Source organism: Notamacropus eugenii, chromosome 6 (genome assembly GCF_028372415.1).
Source record: "Notamacropus eugenii isolate mMacEug1 chromosome 6, mMacEug1.pri_v2, whole genome shotgun sequence".
Lineage (NCBI taxonomy): Eukaryota > Metazoa > Chordata > Mammalia > Diprotodontia > Macropodidae > Notamacropus > Notamacropus eugenii.
In genome coordinates this window covers 211,122,910-211,145,526 of record NC_092877.1, presented here as the reverse complement: position 1 = coordinate 211,145,526, position 22,617 = coordinate 211,122,910, and the positions used below count along the sequence as shown (strand labels likewise).

General features: G+C 36.7%; 1 protein-coding gene across 11 annotated transcripts in view; it reads left to right on the top strand.

Annotated features, from left to right (window-relative positions):
• ARHGEF7 (Rho guanine nucleotide exchange factor 7) overlaps positions 1 to 22,617 on the top strand; it is a 311,991-nt gene that overhangs the window by 116,675 nt on the left and 172,699 nt on the right. For 8 of the 11 annotated variants that reach the window (XM_072621961.1, XM_072621952.1, XM_072621953.1 and 5 more), the window contains one exon: positions 6,770 to 6,854. The exons of 2 other annotated variants lie outside the window; for them this stretch is intronic. In XM_072621961.1, the coding sequence (XP_072478062.1) occupies positions 6,770 to 6,854 (85 nt within the window). Of the gene's footprint in view, positions 1 to 3,963; positions 4,202 to 6,769; positions 6,855 to 22,617 lie in introns of those variants that run through there. One more of the 11 variants, XM_072621955.1, reaches the window with a different exon arrangement.

The following is a 22,617-nucleotide window of genomic DNA, read 5'->3' as shown; positions in this document are numbered from 1 at the left end:
AAGAGTGATTACTGAATTATCGAAGCTATTTAATCATAGTACAGTTTTTTAAACTTTTTAATACTCTAAATATTTTATTTTTTTCCAATTACATGTAAAAAAAATTAACATTTGTTTTTTAAAATGTTGAGTTCCAAGTTCTCTCCCTTCTCCCACCCGTTCTTGAGAAGGCAAGCAATTTAATATAGGTTATACGTGTGCAATCATGCAAAGCATATTTCCATATTAGTCATGTTGTGAAAGAACACAGGCAAAAAAAACCCTGAGAAAGATAAAAAAAAAAGTATGCTTCAGTCTGCATTCGGATTCCACCAGTTCTTTCTGTGGGTATAGACAGCATTTTTCATCACAAGTCCTTTAGAATTGTTTTGGGTCATTGTGTTGCTGAGAGTAGCTCAGTCATTCTTAGTTGATCCTCCTACGGTATTGCTGTTACTGTGTGCAGTGTTATCCTGGTTTTGCTTACTTTACTTTGAATCAGTTCAAGTAAGTCTTTCCAGATTTTTCTGAAATCATTCTGCTTTGTGATTTCTTGGAGCACCATAGTATTCCATCATAAGCATAAACAACACTTGTATTAGCCCTTCCCCAATTGATGGGCATCCCCTCAACTTCCAATTCTTGCCACCACAAAAAAAGCTGCTATAAATATTTGTGTTTCTATAGGTCGGGTACCCTTCCTTTTAAAAGATCTCTTTGGGGGTGCAGACCTAGAAGTGGTATTGCTGGGTCAAAGGGTATGCACAATTTTATAGCCTTTGGGTATAGTTCCAAATTGTTCTTCAGAATAGTTGGATCAGTTCACAACTCCATTAACAAGGCATTAGAGTCCCAGTTTTCCCACATCATATTTTTAAGGCATTTGTGTGGTATGTATACACACACACGTGTACACACGTGCATACGTTTTGGGGATGTATGTGATTCTGAACAGTGCTTTGGTATTAGTTGAGATATTTTGGTTAGGATTGGAAGTCTTAAAATGGAAGTTTTATAATTGAGTGAATTCCTATATTGCATTGATGTTGCTATTTTTCATGTGTGGATAGCGTCCATCAAGTTACGGGCAGAGCACAGTTTTTATTATAACAGAGATTGATTTTCCTGAGATTTTGAACTTTTCAGATTATATTTATGGGTATTTCTTTTTTTTTTCAGAGAAAGGTAACATTGTGTACTCTTTTTATAACCATTGTTAGCAGAATGGGTCTATGGAAAGAGCATTGGAATTGGAGTCAGTAGTTCTGAGTTTGAATTCTACTTCAGCCACTCATTACCGAGTATGTCCTTAGGCAAGTCACTTAATCTCTGTGTCCTGTATTCTATCTGTAACTTGAGACTTTAGGCCTTAAAACATTTCTAAAATCTCTTCCAGCTCTACATCTGTATTGCTGCATTTAGTCTTTTTTTGGTAGTTGTTGCAAGTGGGGGAGATGAATTTCTAATAATTGACAGAATTATTTTGGAAAAGATGGAAATATTATCTCTATAGGTGTATGCTATTATCTTGAGCCCAATTTGTATTTTGTGGTGAAAAAATAAAAAGAAATAAAGTTGGCCAGCTTTTGTTTTGGTTCTATTTTTTTTTTAGTTTTTTACTCACATTTTGAAAGGATTCTCTTTATTTCTGTTTCAAAAGGAACCCAAATGTTTCTAATTATTGTTATATCTTTTTGTAAGGAACTTTGAAATCATTCCACACTTACACTAGTACAAAATTAAGAAAATAATTTATCTTTTTCTTATGTTGATCTTCTCCTTTTTTTTTGTATTCCCAAAGCATTTGACATATAGTTTGTACTTAATTATTGTTTTGAGCAAAGTAGCTTTTAGACTTTTCACTGATGCAGCCCTTCATTTTAAATTATTTCAATGGAACCCAAAATTACCACAAAACTGATTTAAAAGACTCAAATCAGTTTTATTCTGGTTGAACAATAGAACATATAACTTATTTAATGCTTATTTGTTTCATTGTGTTTTCAGTCAGTCATTTATTTATTAAGTTCATACTAGGTGCTAGGAATTAAAACTAAAAAAGGAAAGAGTCGAGCCTTTCCTTGAAAACTTTGTATTTTTATTGGGAACGTGATGGATTTTTTTGGCTTACATTATGAGCTACTTATTTCACAGCAGTTTTCATTTTTCCCTTTTTATTTGCATAAATCATTGGTTTGAGAGATTGTTTTAGTTTGTACTTTGAAAAAATGAATTTTTGTCCATATCTTTTTTCTTATCACCTAAATTTCTCAAATGTAGTCCTCCTCCAACTCCTTCTAGAGGTCAGTCTCTTAAAATAAAGAATTACAAAAAAGGGGGAAAGTTTAGCAAAATCAACTTGTTAAAAAGAACTGACATATTTCATTTTCCATATCCATATTCCTCCCCCTTTGCTCATTTTCAGTTAAAAATATATGGTATTTGTTTAAATTTGCTCTTTTGTTTGTGTAAAGTCATAGTTATTTAAAAAAGATTCAACCTAATACAGCCAGGATGGTGAAAGACCTTGATTTTATGCCATCTGATGAGAAGTTGAGGGATTTAGGGATGTTTTTAGTCAAGAGAAGGCTAGATTTCCAGGGGGAGACATGATAATTGTCTTCAAGTATTTGAAAGGTTGTCCCCTGGGATATGTTTTAGTGCTGTCATTCAGTGCCCTCCCCAAAACAGGAATACTGCATAGAAGGTTGTAGAGAGGCAAATTTCATCTTGATTTAGGGAGAAACTACCTATCAGAACTATTTGAAGGTGAAATATGGACTACCATGGAAGGTAGTATGCTGCCCATCTTTGGAGTTCCTTAAGCAAAGACTGGATTACCTTTTCTTAGGTAAATTGTAGAGGAGAGTACTGGTTGGATAAATGGTCTATTAAGTTCCTTCTCAATCTGGGAGTCAAGTATTCTGTGGCAAAGACCCAGGCCAGGCATGGTTATACTGGGGAAAGGAGAGAGTATTAGAGAGTGGTTCCCCCTTTTACATAGGCAGATGTAGCTTAAGGAAAAAATAAAAGAAGGGGAAAGGAAACCTCTAGTGAATGGTTGGTTGGGGGAAGCAGTGACTTACATTAAGAGCTAGTGACCCTAGTGTATGGCCCTCTGGACCCATCATTTCCTAAGAGAGAGATCTCCAAGCTGTTGCTTTGGGCTCTCCCTAAATGGGATAGTAGAGGGAACAGCCTTTCTGACTCATCTGAGCTGCACCTTGAAATGGCCAAGGCAGGTTAGCCTTTCAGTGTGATGTGAAAGGCAGCAGCTAGATCACTGCGCCACCATTTCCCCCCCTCATCTATCTTTTTGTGAATCGTCTAAGTCTCTTGTTTTCCTCCTGCATCTATGTTGTTATGTAGCCCTGTTCTTACTAACTAGTATATGGTTAGTACATATGAACAGAATTTTATAGTAATTTCATTACTATGCTAGAACAGCATTCTGGAGGATAGAGAATGACTTCTGACTTCCTCTTCTTGTGCTTTTTTTCTTTTTTTAAAAAATAGACACCCCCCCCCCCCAACAGTTGTTGATTTTTCTCTTTTCCACTCATCTCTCCTAAAAAACTCCTGTAACATAAATATTGTTGTTCTTTTTCTTAGCCACTCATAGGGCCCTGTGGTATTTGGGAGAAATTAAGGTGTGTTCATAAATTTCGCTTAAAAATACAATACTTTTTATTAGAAGCTATTGAGTAAGGAATATCATAGTGTGTTAAATTTAATTCACCAACATAAATTTACATTATTCTTAAAGAAGTATTCATCTAAGTGAAATTGAAAGAGTTTTTAGGAAGACTTACCTTATAAAGAGTTCATTCTAGTAAATTCCTCTTTCCTGAAATTCTTTTGATTTCTGTTCTTAATAGATTTCTACTTAAGCAAGAATTTTACTATTTTACAGTACAAGAGAACATTAGATCACTTAATAGTGCTAACTATTAAATTTTCTTTTTGATCTATAGAAAACATCTCATTTTTATTGTCTAGTTTCCTGTTAAGTAATACCAGTGATATGTGTGTATTCACTGAAGTTCTGACATCATGTTGGAGCCCATTGGTAGATAATTTCAACCAATCACATGGTGCTTAGTATCCAAGTAGGAAAAGAGGAATAGTTCTGAAACAACAGGAAACTTTGTATTTTTAGCATCCTGTTATTCTTGCATTTAACTGGTCTGGTGAAGGTGCTGCCTTTTTCTCCACGATGAAGGTTAGTTAAAATTTATATGTACTTTTATTTCAAACTTCTAAGTTTTAGAATTAGACTGAATGTTTAAGCTTTACTGCACCCTTCTCCAGGAATCATTAGCTAATTATGGAAGCTGAGACTCAGAGTGGGGGAAAATCCCTCAAAAAACCAAACGTAAAATTAAAAACAAACATATGCTGCATTATTTCTTAAGTTTGGATAATCTTTGGATCGTTTATTTATTTATTTATTTTTCTGAAGTAGGATTTACTTTAAGTCATAGATTTTTAGAACTTCTGAAAATTTCCCCTCTCTTATAAGATGTTCTGAAGCCTATCTGGTATCTGTGGTAGTTCCTGTTATAGAGAGGGATCTTAATTTCTGCCACTATTGGTCATACTTGAATTTTAGCATTCATGTTAAAAGCTACATTACTAAATATGTAAGAGTTTCCACAAATAATTCAGATCTCTAAAGATTTTTTCCTTTGTTACATTTCCTTTTCACTGTTAAAAATAACTTTCATCACTTCTGAAAGGATTCTTCAGAAACTTTTTTGTATTAAAATGTAGTACACAGTTAAGGATAGCTAACTTTAATTTTATTGCTTTAAATAGTTTCTCAACTTCTTTTCTTCCTTACTTATCATTGTCATTAAATTATATTTTATAATAATTTAATAAGAGGGTAGAGTAGTGGATTAAGTGGGCCTTATAGTGCATGGACAAGTACTGGTTGTGTAACATTGGTCAGCGTTCTAAGACTATTAAGTTATAGGGAAAGTTCTGATCTGTATTGGTGAGAGGGAATTTTTTCACCTGGGAGTTATTTATATCAATAAAATCACAGGTCCAGATCATATCTCTCTTAATTTATTATAGTCATTTTAATTGTTTTTTCATTAATGCTAGACACACAACACCAAAAAGCAAGTAAATTTTCAGAACTAAAATACTTGAATAAAATGAGAACTCCTTTTCCCCCTTTCTGCCATTTTGACATTTTATTTAAATGAACTTCCCTTCTAGATCTTTTACAAAGAACTTTGTTTTAATTTAATTTCAATTAAAATTTAAGTGCTTTCAAAGTTCATGGTGCTAAGGCAAGATGAGATGGAGAGGATTGGAAAGTGTAGATTCAGAGCAATAAAAACAAGGGAAGCTTCTGTTATTAGAGTTGTAACCAGGACACAAGTAATAGGTATAGTATGGTATATTAATATGGATACAGATGAGTTAATTTATATAGACTGTGGGCATATTAGATACTTAATATAGACCTTTCTATGAATGAAAATATTTACTGAGTGTCTGCTAATATTCAGAAAAACATACTGATTAGATCATTCACATTTTTTCCAAAGAGGAATCCTACATTTTAAAAAAATTATATAGTTTTGGTCCTTAAATAACATTACTTATAACAGTGTAGTAATTTTGTTTATATTTTGTGCCTTTGGGAGTGATGTTTGATATTATATTTGATTTTTTAGACCTTTTTGATAGGCATTCAATTAAAGGTTATATTTCATTTTTATTATGTTTGAACTAAAATATGGAGGTCTTCCAACTCTAAACCTGTGTGTGATCCTGTAACTCTCTATCTTCTACATTGGCCAAATGGTGGACTTGATCTTTCCCATTTCTAGCACTGACACATTTCCTTGAAGTGACCAATCTCAATTGTTTGTTAGGTTTTTGGACATTTCCATATACGGAAAAATGCAGCTTCAGACATAATTTTGGTCTAACTTTTAGTATTCTTTATAAAAGTTAGAAGTGCTGCTTAGAAGTATGCGTATATGTACTTGGGCAGCCCACTTCCAGTGCATCGCCAAATGATGAGGGGGCAATTAGGAGGAATTTTTAATGTCACCTTTTAAAAGTAAATATACATATCTTTAATACTAGATGGATCTACTCCTTATCACATTTATTTTGTCATAAATTAGCTTGCTTGTGTAATAAGAAACACCCAAAGCCACTTGGAAACACTAACACATCAGGAGTTCAGTTTTTAGATTTAGCTTAGGAATGTGCAAGTGCCTTATTGAATCTCTGCCTCTTGACTACTATTCTTGTTTTCCATTCTGCATACCTCTTTTTTATTCTTCCTTTGCCTTTTATATTCATATGTGAACTCTCGTGGTATAGTGCTTTGCCATTGTTAACTCTGGAATAGTCTGTTATTTTACCTCTTGTCGCCTTAACAGGAAAAGGAGCCTCATCCTCTGACCTATAACTTTTTCCCTTGTTGAGCTTCTCTGGGCTGGGTGCCAGATACTCTTCACTGATCTAACAACAGGAGGAAAGCAAAACTTTATTATTGTTATTGAACATTTATTGAATGCAGTGCAGAGGAACAAGGTTAAAAGAGAGCAGAGCTTGGGGGATGGTTGCTGATCCTTTGGAAATTGAGCCAGAGCTATGAGTATGGAGCTGATACTCAGGGAAATGAAGGAGTTCCTATTGTATTCTTATAACCTTAGGCATATATCCCCATATCATTTGTATAGTTGATCATATGATTTTAACTTGAAACAAATCTGGAATTTTACTAATCTTACCTTTTTTTCCTTCTCCCTTTCAGACATTTGATGCAAATGATCTTTATCAGGGACAGAATTTTAACAAGGTTCTCAGCTCCTTAGTCACTCTAAATAAAGTCACAGCAGGTAAGAGTCTGTTCTGCTTCATTGAATTCTAGTTGGGGAAGGGGAAGGAAGAGGGTGACCTGGCATTATTGTTTTCAGAGTGTTTCAGAATAGTGTACTTTTATTTAATAGAGAAAAGTAAACATTTTTCAGTTTGTTAATTTTAATAAGTTGTCCTTTACATTTAATTTGACTGATTTTGGGTTTTTTGGTTCTGTTTTTTTTTTATTACTGTGGGAAAATTCTTCTCTTGACTTTACTATGGTAGCTTAAGATTTAGGTATAGTTTTCTCATCTTAAAAGCAGCAGACTTGGTATCAGAAGGATCTAGGACATAGGTTAACAAGGACCTTTCTCTGGATTTTCTCTTAAAGCGTTTGTGTTGATTTAGCCTGCCCAAATATCTAGTGAGCATTGTGGTACTGATCCAGATTAGTAGGTGCAGTGCTTTAATATTGAAAGATGTGAAATTTCCTTCTATTCAATCATTCAGTCAATAATAAACATTTATTAAGAACCTACTATGTAGGAGGCATTGTATTGCAAGTTGAGGACACAGATACAAAAATAAATAAATACTAAGTAAAACCATACCTGCTCTCAAGCAGCTTCTTTGGGCAGATAACAACTACTCTAAAGCTTAGTTAATGATTTAATGAGTTGCTGTAGTTTAAAAAAAAATTTGCCAGCCATCTCATGATGTGCCTTTTCAAACCTGTCACTATGCTTGTACTGAAAGGTTTTTCAGGTGGAACCTGCCAGGACCTGTTATCCATATAGATAGAATATAGTTATTCAGATGGTATCATGACCAAGAAAAGTAGTTTTGTGAATAGTACCCCAAAACACATATGCTTTTTCAGAATCACAGCAGTTGTATTGGAGAAACATCCTACTCCTATAATTTATGTGCTAGGACTGGTGGGACTATCTTTACAATTCTTAGCCATTTATAAGTGATGAGAAATTATACTTTTGATTTTTTCCTTGGAAAATGCCTATGAATCCTATTTTGAAATTGGCTGTAGGGTTCAGAAAGGAAAGATTCTAGACGTTTTAATTACTTTTCAAATTTTCTTAATTTTTGCTCTGTGGGATATTTAATAGGTATCAAAATAAGAGATTTAGCAATAGGATGCCTTTGATAGCATCTTGCTTACCTGGACCTTTTTGATCTTTTCTTAACTTCTTCATCCTTCAGTCAGAGGACATTAGATTCATTTATAAACCTGTATATGTATTTTATGTCCATATAATACACACACATATTATGAGATTATTAAGAATCTGTGTAATGAGGGAGTGAACTAGGGTTATTATAAAGAATGAAAAGGAAGGAATACATTTCAAAGATATTGCCAAGGTAAAATAAAAAGAACCTGGCAATTGATTTATTAAGTGTGGATGGGTGAGAGAGATAAGAATTAAAAGGTAGCTAATGTGACAAGCATGGTAGATAATATTTAAACTGCTGATCTTTATATTCAGGGGTTTCCACAGCATGACTCCAACTGATCTTTGCATTCCTATCTAATACTATTCCTTGGCCCATACTTTAAATTCTGACTAAGCTAGACTATAAAAATGGTGCGGTCAGGGTGATGCTAATGCTTCTTGGGTTTGAACTGTTAGTGTGATGTCACACTCTGGTGATGTCCCAGACTCTTAGCTTCCCTTGAATTGACTGTGGTTCAGCTTCTGAGATACTGTCATAGTGTTAGATTCCAGTGTCCTGTTGGATGATCATCTGCATCCACTTTAGTCTTCTCTATCCAATTATGCATGCTAAATTCCTAGTTGGCTAGTGGTACCACTCACCTCTGGCAGTAGCATCTAACTTGACACTGGTTACCTAATTTAGAAAAAAAAGATTTCTTTTTTGTTATGAACTTAAATACCAGCAAACTTTAATATTGCACAATTCAAAGAGAAACAAAAAAGGATTATAAAACTGCAAACTTCAATGATATGTCACTTATTTTTTACAAGTATAATATGGTATTTACAGAATTTCCCTGTTTGTTGGAACGAGTTTGGCACTCTACTCTTGTTATGTCCAACTTTCATGACCACCTTAGGGGCTTTCTTGGTAAAGATACTGGAGTAGTTTGCAGGTTCTTTCTACAACTCATTTTACAGATAAAAAACCGAGGCATACTTGCCCAGAGTCGCACAGCTAGTAAGTGTTTAAAGTCGAATTTGAACTCATGAAGATGAGCCTTCCTGATTCCAAGCCCAGTGCTCTATCCACTGCTCTACCTATAGCTGCCCCTTTAAAAGTACATATGAAATTTAATATGATAGTTACAAAATTTCCCTGCTTGTGTCTTGGTCTGACCTTTTATTGTTTATTTTTTAGTGTTTGATATTCTTTTTTTCTTTCTTTTTGCTCCTCTGTCACTTTCCAGTCTTCCGTCTGCTCTTTGGCCTTGTCTCCGGAAGGTCTTCTTTGTGATCAAGCAAAAATAACTTAGCACAGTCTGAAAGTGTGTCTCATTTTGTGTCTTTAGTTAATCACTTCTCTGCCAACAGAGGGTGGTATCTTTTATCAGTCTTCTGAAGTCATGGGTTGGTTACTGTGTTGATCAAAGTTCTGTTGTCTTTCGGAGTTGTTTTTCTTAACACTATTGTGATCATTGGGTAAAGTGCTCTTCTAGCTCTGATCGTTTTACTCTGTATCAGTTCATACAAATCTTCCCATGTTTCTCCCAATGCATCCTGTACATAATTTCCTGTTATATAATAGTGTTCCATTACATTAATGCATCACAATTTGTTTAGTTATTCTCTAGTTGATGTGCATCTACTTGGTTTCCAGTTCTTTGTCATAACAAAAAGGGTTGTTTGACAAGCTTTGGGGAATGGATCACAGATTGCAAGTCACCAAAGAGTAAGCTCTTCAAGGAATTAGAATAGTGAGTTTAGATTGATTATTTTTTCCATAAGTTTAATGGTGAAGGTAAGAAATACAGGATTTTAGTCCAAGTGGTAGGTTTTTTCCCCTCTTAGGGTGGGGTAGGAGTTTGCTGTTAAGACCTGTTTGTAGAATGGGAGAACAGAGCCAGAGACTTAAAATATATGGTAGGGTACTTTTGATGTGCAAGACCAGAGGAGACAGAAAGGGACAGGACAGAGTGTATAGGTAAGGAGAGAGGACATCTTGTTTCTTTGATGTTGGTAGGAAAGGAAAAAAAGAATGAGTGGAGACATTGTGAAGTTTAGAAAAAATAAAAGAGGAAATTGCGGGAGGGGTGGGGGATTGATGTTTGATAGCCTCTGTCTTTTCACCCAAGTAGGATGTAATGTTATTGGAAAGTTTTTGGGTAGGGAGAGTGTGCTTGAAAATCAGTCAGAGATGAATGAGAAGGATGATACTAATGCAATAAGAATTTGATTGAGCCTAAGATAACCTAATTTTTAATTGCATTTAGTTGGCAATTTTGTGATTTTTCTCTAGTACTGTTGGGCTACTCAGGAGTAAGAGTGATCTAGTGTTGAGGATTAGCAGAACTGGAATGTCAGGAGACCAAGGGATTTGAAGGTATAGGAAAAAAGATATCTTTGAAATGGTTGATTAGAGTGTCACGACTGAGTAGGGAGGAAAGTAAGACCAGAGAGTGACCTGGGAAAATGAGAAGGGATTGATGGACCAAAAGTCATGGTGAGGGCAGATATGGGGAGATTAAGGGGAATAGGAGAAATGGAAAGGCAGAAGAGGGAAATGTTAGAATTCACGATCTTGGAAGGAGGATGCTGCATTGGAAATAACCCTAGGCTTAGGATCATTAGAAACTTGGATATTACTACTGTCCTTGACACTTATTTGTTGTGTCATCCTGGACAAGTCATATATAACTTTTCTGAACCTCAGTTCCTTCTACTTTAAAATGGGGATAATAATGCCTAAAGTGTCTTCTTCACAAGATTGTTGTGAGAATCAAGTGAGATGATGACTTTGAAGCTCTTTGTAAATTTTAAAGGACTATATGTATTTTTGGCTATTATTATTAAAGACAGAAAAATGACAAGATGGTGAGGATTAAAGCATGAATTTCTTTGGTGAATGATCTGCAGAAAAATGCAGATGGATGTTGTAACATCAAAGAAATTTAAGGAACTGAGTGTACAGGATGTTGAAAGGTTAACCTCATTGGAGATATTGAAGTCTCTAAGTCTGATGTAAGGTGAAGGGATCAAGGACAAGTTTGGAAGCTAGGTTCCAAAGACATAGAAAGGTAGAAGAAGACCTAGGAGATTTTTAGGTGACAATGACAAAGATTGGGAGAGAATAATATAGTTGAGTGAAATAAGCTTCAAAGCTGAAAATTGGTTGCATAAGGATGGACCAGAAGTGATAAGAGATCCATACTTTTTCTTTTCCCAGACTTTAAGATATGGGAGAAGTAAGTAGTAAAAAGAGCAGCTAGTCTTAAAAAGTGCTGTTAGAGGTGTAGCATACCCAGGGAAAATCTCCGTTTTTATTAATTCAGTGAGGAAGAAAGAGTAAGAGAAATAAGAGAAAAAAACTCTAGAATAGATAGAGGCAGTGAGGCATAGTGGAAAGGGCCAGAAGATAATATGACTCATAGTTCTGTACCTGAAATGATCAAAGAGACCATTTATCTCTGATCTCCTCATTTTACAGATTAGGCTTTTGAAACCCAGGGGAACAACTAGCTCTTTAAGATTATGATATAGTAATTGCCAGAGGAAGACTGAGTTTCAAATCCTGTCTCTGTCACCATTTCTGAAAACCTTGGGTAAATCATTTCTCTGGGTCTTAATTCCTTCATAATGAAGAGTTTGTGCTAGATGGCATAAAAGGATACTTCCAGCTCTAAATTTATGATCCTGTGATCTTCTGAGTATGGTAAAAGTATAAGAAAGAAATGGGCAGAGGAAGCTAGTGACTAGAGAGGTTCTCTAGAAGTTTTCATTATAAAGCTCTATACTTTGTAAGCAAACATATATCTGATATTGACAGATTGGTAATGACAGAGGGAATTAGGCATCTGAATAGAGATATAAGTAAAAATAGAAGTAATACTACCTTCTCTATTTTAAATTGTCCAGATTGTTTAGATTGAAATATAGGGTAATAAATTTTGTGTGTGTTCACATTTCTGACCCATTTATGAAATACATTTAAAAGACACTTAAAGGTTAAAATTTATGTAACTAGTTTTTCCCTATGACAGTTACAGATAGGAAGAGCATGGATAGAGAAAATCCATAGATATATTTTTATCCTCAAAATTTTACCTTCACCAAACCTGTTAGAGCTGTTTGTAAGAAAAATTGAGGAATTTTACTCCCACCTCATTTACTTTTCCTTCAAGGTGCTGATGATAGTATAGTAGCTAAGGAAATATGAGAAGAAAGAGGCTTCAGCCTCAAACTATGTCATTTGAGCCAGAATGATCAAGCCCATACTGTAATTTATAAATAAATAATGAAAAATGAGGGGAACCAGTATCAGATACCTCTTGAGCCCGTATCACTATCATTTCTACCTCTCTCTAGTAAAAGAATCTCTTTTACAGTCCTATTGTAATTGTATCATGTGACATTTAAGGAATCAGCATGGCATTATGCAAAGATTTGGCTTTATTTTTAACTTGTAAGTTGTATTTTATTTTAATTTTAAATTTAGTTATTTTTAGTTTTTAACATTCATTTCCACAAAATTTTGAGTTCCAAATTTTTTCCCTATCTCTCCCTTCCCCCCACCCTGACATGGCATGCATTCTGATTACTCCTTCCTCCAGTCTACCCTCCCTTTTATCATCCCTCCTCTTATTCCCTTCCCCTTTACTTTCTTGAAGGGCAAGATAGATTTCCATACCCCATTGTCTGTATATCTTATTTCCTAATTGAATGTGAAAACAATTTTTTAACATTTGTTTTTAAAACTTTTGAGTTCCAAATTCTCTCCCTTCTTCTCTTCCCACTCATCCTCATTGATAAGGCTAGCAATTCAATATAGGTTATACATGTTTAGTTATACAAAACACTTCCATGATAGATTTTTTTAAAAAAATGTTTATTTATTTATTTTTAGTTTTCAACATTCATTTCCACAAAATTTTGAGTTGCAGATTTTCTCCTCATCTCTCCCTTCCCCTCTCCCCATAATGCCTTCCATTCTGATTACCCCCTCCCTCAATATGCCTCCCCTTCTATCACACCCCACCTTTCCCTTATCCTCATCTTCTCTGTTGTAGGGCAAGATAGATTTCTATACCCCATTATCTGTATTTCTTATTTCTCAGTTGTATGCAAAAACAGTTCTCATCATTGCTTCCTAAAACTTTGAGTTCCAACTGCTCTCCCTCCCTCCTCACCCATCCCCACTGAGAAGGCAGGCAATTCATTATAGGCCATACATGTGTAGTTTTGCTAAAGACTTACTAGTCATGCTGTGTAAGACTAACTATAATTCCCTCCATCCTATCCTGCCTTCCATTCATTCTGTTCTCTGTTTTGACCTTGTCCCTCCCCAAAGTGTTTACTTCTAATTACCCCCTTCCTCCCATTTGCCCTCCCTTCTATCATCCTCCTCATCCCATCTGTCCACTTCTCCCCTACTTTCCTGTAGTGTAAGACAGATTTTCATACTAAGTAGAGTGAGCATGTTATTCCCTCCTTAAGCCAAATGTGAGGAGACTAAACTTCACTTTTCCCCTCTTACCTCCTCTCTTTTCTCCTCCATTGAAAAAGCTTTTTCTTGCCTCTTTTATGAGAGATAATTTGCCCCACTCCATTTCTCCCTTTCTCCTCCCAATATATTCCTCTCTCACCCCTTAATTTTATTTTTTTAGATATGATTCCTTCTTATTAAGCTCACCCTGTGCGCTCTCTCTCTCTCTCTCTGTGTCTCTCTGTGTCTCTGTCTCTGTCTCTGTCTCTCTCTCTCTCTCTCTCTCTCTCTCTCTCTCTCTCTCTCTCTGTAATCCCTCCCACTACCCAAATACTGAGAAAAGTCTCAAGAGTTACAAGTATTATCTTTCCATGTAGGAATGTAAACAGTTCAGCTTTAGAAAGTCCTTTATGATTTCTCTTTCCTGTTTACCTTTTCTTGCTTCCCTTGATTCTTGTGTTTGAAAGTCAAATTTTCTATTCAGTTCTGGTCTTTTCATCAGGAATGCTTGAAAGTCCTCTATATCATGGAATGACCATTTTTTCCCCTAGAGTAGATTCTTGGTTTTAATCCTAGTTTCTTTAAGTTCTGGAATATCATATTCCAGGCCCTCTGATTCCTTAATGTAGAAGCTGCCAGATCCTGTGTTATTCTGATTGTATTTCCACAATACTTGAATTGTTACTTTCTAGCTGCTTGCAATATTTTCTCCTTGACCTGGGAACTCTGGAATTTGGCTGCAATATTCCTAGGAGTTTCTCTTTTAGAATCTCTTTCAAGAGGTGATCGGTGGATTCTTTCAGTATTTATTTTGCCCTCTGGTTCTAGAATCTCAGGGCAGTTTTCCTTGATAATTTCATGAAAGATGCTGTCTAGGCTCTTTTTTTGATCATGGCTTTCAGGTAGTCCCATAATTTTTAAATTGTCTCTTCTGGATCTATTTTCCAGGTCATTTGTTTTTTCAGTGAGATATTTCACATTATCTTCTATTTTTTCATTCTTTTGGTTTTGTTTTGTGATTTCTTGGTTTCTCATAAAGTCATTAGCTTCCATCTGCTCCATTCTAATTTTTAAAGAACTATTTTCTTCAATGAGCTTTTGAACCTCCTTTTCCATTTGGCTAATTCTGCATTTTAAAGTACTCTTCTTCTCATTGGCTTTTTGGACCTCTTTGCCAATTGAGTTAGCCTATTTTTAAAAGGTGTTATTTTCTTCCACATTTTTTTGGGTCTCCTTTAATAAGCTGTTGACTCACCTTTCATGATTTTCTTTCATCACTCTCATTTCTCTTCCTAATTTTTCCTCCACTTCTCTTACTTAATTTTCCAAATCCTTTTTAAGCTCTTCCATGGCCTAAGAATTGCATATTTATTTTGGAGGCCTTTGATGGTAAGCATTTTTCTTCCTTAAACTAAAGGATGGAAGGAAATACCTGTTCACCAAGAAAGTAACCTTGTATAGTCTTATCTTTTTTCCCCTTTTTTGGGCATTTTCCCAGCCAATTACTTGACTTTTGAGTCCTTTGTCAGGACGGGGGAATACTCTGGGGACCTGTAAGTTCTCAGTTCCTCCATGGTGGCACAATCAAGGGAGAGGAGTAAACTCCTCTCCTGGCCTGCACACTGGTTTGGGAGCTACCAAAGCTTTTCTGCACAGAATCTGTAAGTAGAATTTCCTTTCCAGAGCCTCCACCAGCTCCACTCAGGGTTGAGACTCAGATCAGTGGCTCAATTCCCCCAAGGTCTTTAGGTGGAAGGCTCCCAAAATGGATACTGCTGTTGCTGCCGCTACCTCCTCCTCCTCTGCCACTGCAGCCACCTGGGGCTGGGGTTAGAGGAACACCCTGCTCCTTTGTCACCCAGTTGAAAAAGCTTTCTCACTGACCTTTGAAGCTGTCTTTGGTGATTGTGGGTTGAGGGATCTGTGAACCCACTGCTGCTGCTGGGGATTCCATCCCCAAGGCCTGTTCTGAGTCCTGTCTCTGCCACACTGTGCTTTGCAGCCCACACTGGGCTGCACCTTGCTCAGCTTTGCGCCCTTGTGTGGTAGACCTTTCCTGTTAGCCTTCCAGGCTATATTGGGTTAGAAATCTCTTTCACTCTGTCATTTTGTGGCTTCTGCTGCTCTAGAATTTCCACAACAGTCACGTTGTGAAAGACTAATTCTATTTCCCTCCATCCTATTCCTCCCCCGAATTATTCTATTTTCTGCTTTGACCCTGGCACTTTTCAAAAGTATTTGCTTGTGACTACCCTCTCCCCTGATCTGCCCTCCCTTCTATGATACCCCTTCTCTTACACCTTCCCCCCTACTTTGCTGTAGGGTAAGATACTCAGTTGGGTTTGTATATTATTCTCTCCTGAAGCCTCATACGCTGAGAGTAAGGTTCCCTTGTTCATTCTTACCTCCCACCTCTTCCTCTCCATCGTGAAACCTTTGTCTTGCCTCTTTTATGTGAGTGTTGTGTGTATAATTTCTTGGCCCTCCCCTTCTTTTTTCTTTCTCTCTGTCTCTGTATTGTTGGGGATGGAAGCTCAATTCCAGGTGGACAGTCTCGGGCGGGTAAAGGTGGGAACTTCTAAATCTTAGAGTTCTCACGAGACCCCCCAGGAAACGACTGGGAATCGAGGTGAACCGAGCTATCTCGTGTATTTCCGCCTCTTCCCGTGAGAAACGTGATGGGAGAGAGCTCTCCCCGCCCTCGAGATTGTCCCGGATCTGGGCACACTATTGTTATCTAACAGCACGGTATTCAGATGCAAACTATGTTGCTGGAGAGTTTAAGTAGGATCAGGAAAGCCTGAAAGCTCTCTTGGGCGGAGGGTCGCGGAGCGGACAGGACACAAGGCTCCGCTTTTCCTCTCTCTGCTCTCCCCTCCCCTTCTCTTCCCACTTACACTTCTACTTCCAATCTCTTATTGTAAGATCTTTGCCTCCTTGGGAGATTCTTCGCTCCCTCCTACGGAAGAATTCCCCTGCACTTGTAACTAGACCCTGAAATAAAGCTCAACCCTTATTCGACTCTGGAACGTCCTTTCTCTCATACGAGCATCCGGTTTGGCCAGCCGAAGACCTCGGGATAGAGGTAAGAAGACTCGGGTAGCCCTCAGGCCTCTAGGCCTGGCACTGTATCTCCTCCAGCTCCCCTAATACTGAGAAAGGTCTCATGAGTTACAAGTATCTATGTAGGAATGGTAATCAGTTCAACTTTAATAAGTCTCTTTTGATTTCTCTTTCATGTTTAACTTTTCATGTTTCGCTTGATTCTTATATTTGAAAGTTAAATTTTCTATTCAGTTCTGGTCTTTTCATCAGGAATACTTGAAAGCCTTCTATTTCATTGAATATCCATTTTTTCCCTTGAACAATTATATGCAGTTTTGCTAGATAGGTGATTCTTGCTTTTAATCTTAGCTGCTCTGACCTCTGGAATATCATATTTCAAGCCCTCTGATCCCTTAATGTAGAAGCTGCTAGATCATGTGTTATCCTGTTTGTATTTCCACAATACTCAAATTGTTTCTTTCTAACTGAATATTTTCTTCTTGACCTGGGAACTCTGGAATTTGGCTACAATATTTCTAGTTTTTCTTTGGAGATCTCTTTCAGGAGGCAATCAGTGGATTCTTTCAATATCTATTTTACCCCCTGGTTTTTGAATATTAGGGCAATTTTCCTTGATAATTTCATGAAAGATGATGTCTAGGCTCTTTTTTTGATCTTGGCTTTTAGGCAATCCAGTAATTTTTAAATTTTCTCTACTGGATCTGTTTTTCAAGTCAGTGGTTTTTCCAATGAGAAATTTCACATTGTCTTCTATTTTTTCATTCTTTTGGTTCTGTTTTATAATTTCTTGATTTCTCATAGTCATTAGCTTCCATTTGCTCCAGTCTAATTGTGAAGGAATTATTTTTTGAATTAACTTTTGGACCTCCTTTTCCATTGGGCCAATTCTGTTTTTTAAGGAATTCTCCTCATTGGCTTTTTGGACTTCTTTTACCATTTGGGTTAGTCTATTTTTTAAGGTGTTATTTCCTTTAGTACTTTTTTGGGTCTCCTTTGGTAAGCTATTGACTCAGTTTTCATGATTTTCTTGTGTCGCTCTCATGTCTCTTCCTAATTTTTCCTGTACTTCTCTTACTTGATTTTCAAAATCCATTTTGATGTCCTCCATGACCTGAGACCATTGCATATTCCTCTTGGAGGTTTTTGATGTAGAAGCTCTAACTCTGCTGCCCTCCTCTGGTTGTATGTCCTGATTTCCTTGTCACCAAAGTAAGATTCTGTAGTCTGAGTTCTTTTTTGGTGTTTATTCATCTTCCTAGCCAAACACTTGACCTTTTTTTTTTTTCTCTAACTCTTTGTCATGGTAGTACTCTGCTTCCAGTGGGGGTGGAGGTGGAGGTGGGGGTGGGTGTACTGTCCCAGGCTTCAGGGATTTTTTTATGAGCCACTTGATCACCCACAGTCTTTGGGCCCAGAACTCCAGAAGCAGCCTCTACCACTGCTACTTCTGCTGCCACATGCCCCATGGCTGCCACCATCCCCACCTCCCTCACTTCCCCAACTGTCCTTAGACTGGGGTTGGGGCTGACCCAGCCAGACTGCATGCTTCTTTTTCACCCAGGTCCCACTGAGTTGTCACACTGGCCTTTTGGGAGTTTATGGGTTGAGAAGTCTGGAAACTGCCACAGCTGCCAATGATTCAGTCCCCTGAGGCTTACTCTGGCTGGTCTGTGCAGGTGCAGCCCATACTGGACTGTTCTCTGCTCTCTGCTCCCTACCAGGTGCGAAAGACCCTTCCTGTTGACTTTTGGTTGTCTTGGGCTGGGGATATGCTTTACTCTGTCATTTTGTGGGTTGTGTAGCTGTAGAATTTGTTTAGTCATTTTTTTATAGGTATTTGGAGGGCTTTGGGGGAGAGCTCAGGGAAGTCCCTGCTTTTACTCTGCCATGTTGGCTCTGACCCCCTATTTTATTTTTTAAAATAACATTTTATTTTTCCCCAATTATATGTCAAGATGAATTTTAGGATTCATTCTTTTAAAAATTTGAGTTTCATATTTTCACCATCCCCTTCTTTCTTCCTCCTTTCCTAGTAATAGTAAGCAGTTTGAGATAGGTTATACATTTGTAATTTTGCAAAACTTATTTCCGTATTAGTCATGTTTTGAAAGAAAATACAGACCTAAAGGAAAAAAATAAAGAAATTGAAAAATAGTATGCTTTGACCTCTTTCTCTGGAGATGGATAGCATTTTTCTTTAATCATAAATCTTTTGGAATTGTCTTGGATTATTGTGTTGCTGAGAATAGCTAAGCCATTCGTAGTTGATCGGCGTCCAGTGTTGCTGTTACTGTGTACAGTGTTCTCCTGGTTTAGGGCGCTTTACTTTGCATCGTTGGTACCTTTCCAGGTTTTCCTAAAATGAGTCTGTTCATTATTTCTTATAGCACAATAGTATTTCACTACTGTCATATACCACAACTTGCTAAATCCTTCCCCAGTTGATGGGCATCCCCTCAATTTCCAATTCTTGGCCACCACAAAAAGAGCTGTTATAAATACTTTTGTACAAATAGGTCCTCCCCCCCCCCCCCCCCCCCTTTTTTAGTAGTGATATTGCTGGATCAGTAGTTTTGTAGCCCTTTGGGCATAGTTCCAAATTGCTCTCCAGAATGGCTGGTTTGGTTCACAGCTCCATCAGTGGTGCATTAGTGTTCCAGTTTCCCCAGATCCCCGCCAGCATTTATCATTTTTCTTTTCTGTCATATTAATGGATCTCATAGGTGTGAGGTGGCACCTCAGGGTTCTTTTAATTTGTATATCTCTAATCAATAATGATTTAAAGAATTTTTTTATATAACTAAGATAGTTTTGATTTATTTTTTTGAAATTACCTTTTCATATCCTTTGACCATTTATTAGTTGGGGAATGACTTGTATTCTTGTAAATTTGACTCAGTTCTCTATATATGAGAAATGAAGCCTTTATCACAAAACTCTATAAAAATTTTGTCCCACCTCCTTTCTACTTTCCTTCTAATCTTGGTTGCATTGGTTTTGTTTGTGCAAAAGTTTTTTAAATTTAATATAATCAAAATTATCCATTTTGAATTTTGTAATATTCTCTATCTCTTGTTTGGTCATAAATTCTTCCCTTCTCCATGGATCTGACAGGTAAACTATTCCTTTATCTCCCAATTTGATTATGGTCTCTCCTTCTATGTTTAAATAATTTTGACCTTAAAATTAAAAATTTTGACCATGTCTAGTTGTATGGTGAAAGATGTTGGTCTGTATTCAATTTCTGTCATGCTGTTTTTCAGTTTTCCCAGCAGTTTTTGTCAAATAGTGAATTCTTGTCTCAAAAGCTGGCCTCTTTGGGTTTATCAAAGACTAGATTACTATGGTCATTAGTACTGTGTCTTGTGTACTTAATCTGTTCCAGTGATCTACTACTCTGTTTCTTACCAGATGATTTTGATGACTACCACTTTATAATGCTTTTTCAGAGCTGGTAGGCCACCTTCTATGTGTTTTTTCCCATTAATTCCCTAGATATTCTTGACCTTTTGTTCTCTCAGATACGTTTTGTTACGTTTTTCTTTATTTCTGTAAAAATAATGTTTTGGTAGTTTGATTGGTATGGCACTAAACAAGTAAATTAAATTGAGATTCTTATTTTTATTATATTGGCTTGACCTACTCATGCACAATTAATATTTTTCCCATTGTTTAGATCTGGCTTTCTTTGTGTGAAAAGTGTTTTGTAATTGTGCTCATGTCCCTGAGATTGTCTTGGTAGGTAGACACCCAAATATTTGATAATGTCTACAGTTATTACTTTAAAAGGAATTTCTCTTTCTGTCTCTTATTGCTGGATTTCCTTGGCAATATATAGAAATGGTGATGATTTATGTGGGTTTATTTTATATCCTGCAACTTTCTTGAAGTTATTAATTATTTCAACTAGATTTTTAGTTGATTCTTTAGGATTCTCCAAGTATATCATCATATCACCTGCAAAGAGTGATAGTTTTGTTTCCTCATTGCCTACTCTGATTTCAATTTCTTTCTCTTTCTCTCATTGCAGTAGTTTACATTTCTAGTTACAATATTGAATAGTTATGATAATGGGAATCCTTGCTTCACGCTTGATCTTACTGAGAAGGCTTCTGACTTGTCCCCATTACAGCTGATGGTTTTGGATAGATACTGCTTTTCATTTTAAGAAATTCTCTCCTTAGTCCTGCACTCTCTAGTGTTTTTAATAGAAATACGTACTGTGTTTTGTTGTTCTCCTTACAATGTGCACTCCTAGCTAGAGCCCTGCCTCCAGCGTCTGTAAATGGCTTTGCCTGTTTCCTTCTGCTGACTAGGGCTGAAAAATGATTCACTGTAATTTTTTTTTCGAATTCCTCTACCAGGGTTCAGTCTGGTACATTTTCTTCAGCTTTTTGGTGGAGTTGTTGAGAATGGGGAGCTGGTGTTGTACTTCTTCCTACTTTTCTTGTGCCTTGATTCTGCCTCCAGGCCTCCAGTTTTTGTTTGAAGTCCACCAGTAATAGGAATTTTTACCTTTTTAATCAAGTCATTCTACTTTTGGACAGCTCTCATTCTTAAGGCATTTTCCTCGAATCAGTCAACAAATAGTTATTACTAAGGTAGGCAGTGTTGTTACAGAGGTAGAAATGAAACTGTATCTGCCCTCAAAGAGCTTATCCTCTACCTGGGAGGATCTTATCTATCTATCCATCTATCTGTCTGTCTGTCTGTCTGTCTATGTATACACACAAAATAATTAGAAGGTCTTTGGGGAGGGCACCCTAGCTTCCGGGGAATAGGGAAAGGCATCATGTAAAGGTAGAGCTGGCCTCTGAGAAATGGTACAGTATACTGGAAACAGTGTTGAACTCGTAGTTTAGAACAGCTGGGTTTAATTGCTATCTGTATGTAAGCTGTATGACCATGACCAAGTCACTTTCCGCGTTTGTAAGATGGGGGACAATGATATCTGTTGCACCCACTGCCCACAGCTCTTCTGAGGCCCAGAGGAATGAATCATTCATTTGTAAGGGGCTTTGCAGGTTTCTAAGAGCTTCTGAATATCTGCTATTATTACCTGCCCGTTGTTCTCAGTCCTGATCTCTAGGACCTATCAGAAGTAATCTAACATATTTTCCATGTGAGAATCCTTCAAATACATGAGGACAGTTATCCATTTCTAACTCTTTCTGGTAAACTCCTCCCCTCTCCTTGTTTTTTTTTTTTCTCTATGAAATCATTCACTAACGGTAACCTCACCATTTTCAACCAACCAGTCAGCAAGTTTTTGATCAATTTATGTATCACTGCCTCTGTCATAGGTACTGAGGATAAAGAGACAAAAAATGAAACAAAGGAACCTACATTCTTTTGGGGAGGGGAGGATGACATGTACAGACATTTTGTGTTTTTTTCCTATTTATTTGTTTTCAGTTTTCTACAATCACTTCTATAAGTCTTAGATTTTTCTCCCCCTTCTCTCCCCTCCCTCCCTGAGATGGCATGCAGTCTTATATGGTTTCTGTGCACAAAATAAACAGAATCTTTGGAGTGGGGAGACACTGATAGGTAGGGAGTGGGTGGGATAGGAAGGCTGAGCTTTTGTCCATTTTGTTAGTGTTCATTCTGAAACAAATTACACTAGAACCTCAGCTTAACGAATTTAATTGATTCCGAGATTCTGTTCCTCATGCCATTTGTTCTTATTGCAAAGCGAATTTTTCCAAAGGAAATTATGTAAAGTTGGATGATCGGTACCTCATCTCCAAAAATTTTAATATAAAAATAATCATTTATAATTTTAAGCAAGTTTTTTTTCCCTAATGTGTGTGAAATACAATAGTAATGATTAGCACATAATATAGACCAAAAATAAAATAAATCAACCTGCACTTTACCTTTGAGAAGAGTCATGACTGGCATGAGGGAGATGAGAGGGAGGCAGAGGAGAATATCCTTCTATGAGAACATTGGAATTTTAGCGTTGGGAGTGTTCCCTCTTATGCTACTTTGACTAAAAGTAAGACAAACACTACTGCCTTCGCTTATTTTTCAGTTTTTAGAATCACTTTCATGTTTTGACTCACTGATTTTGTT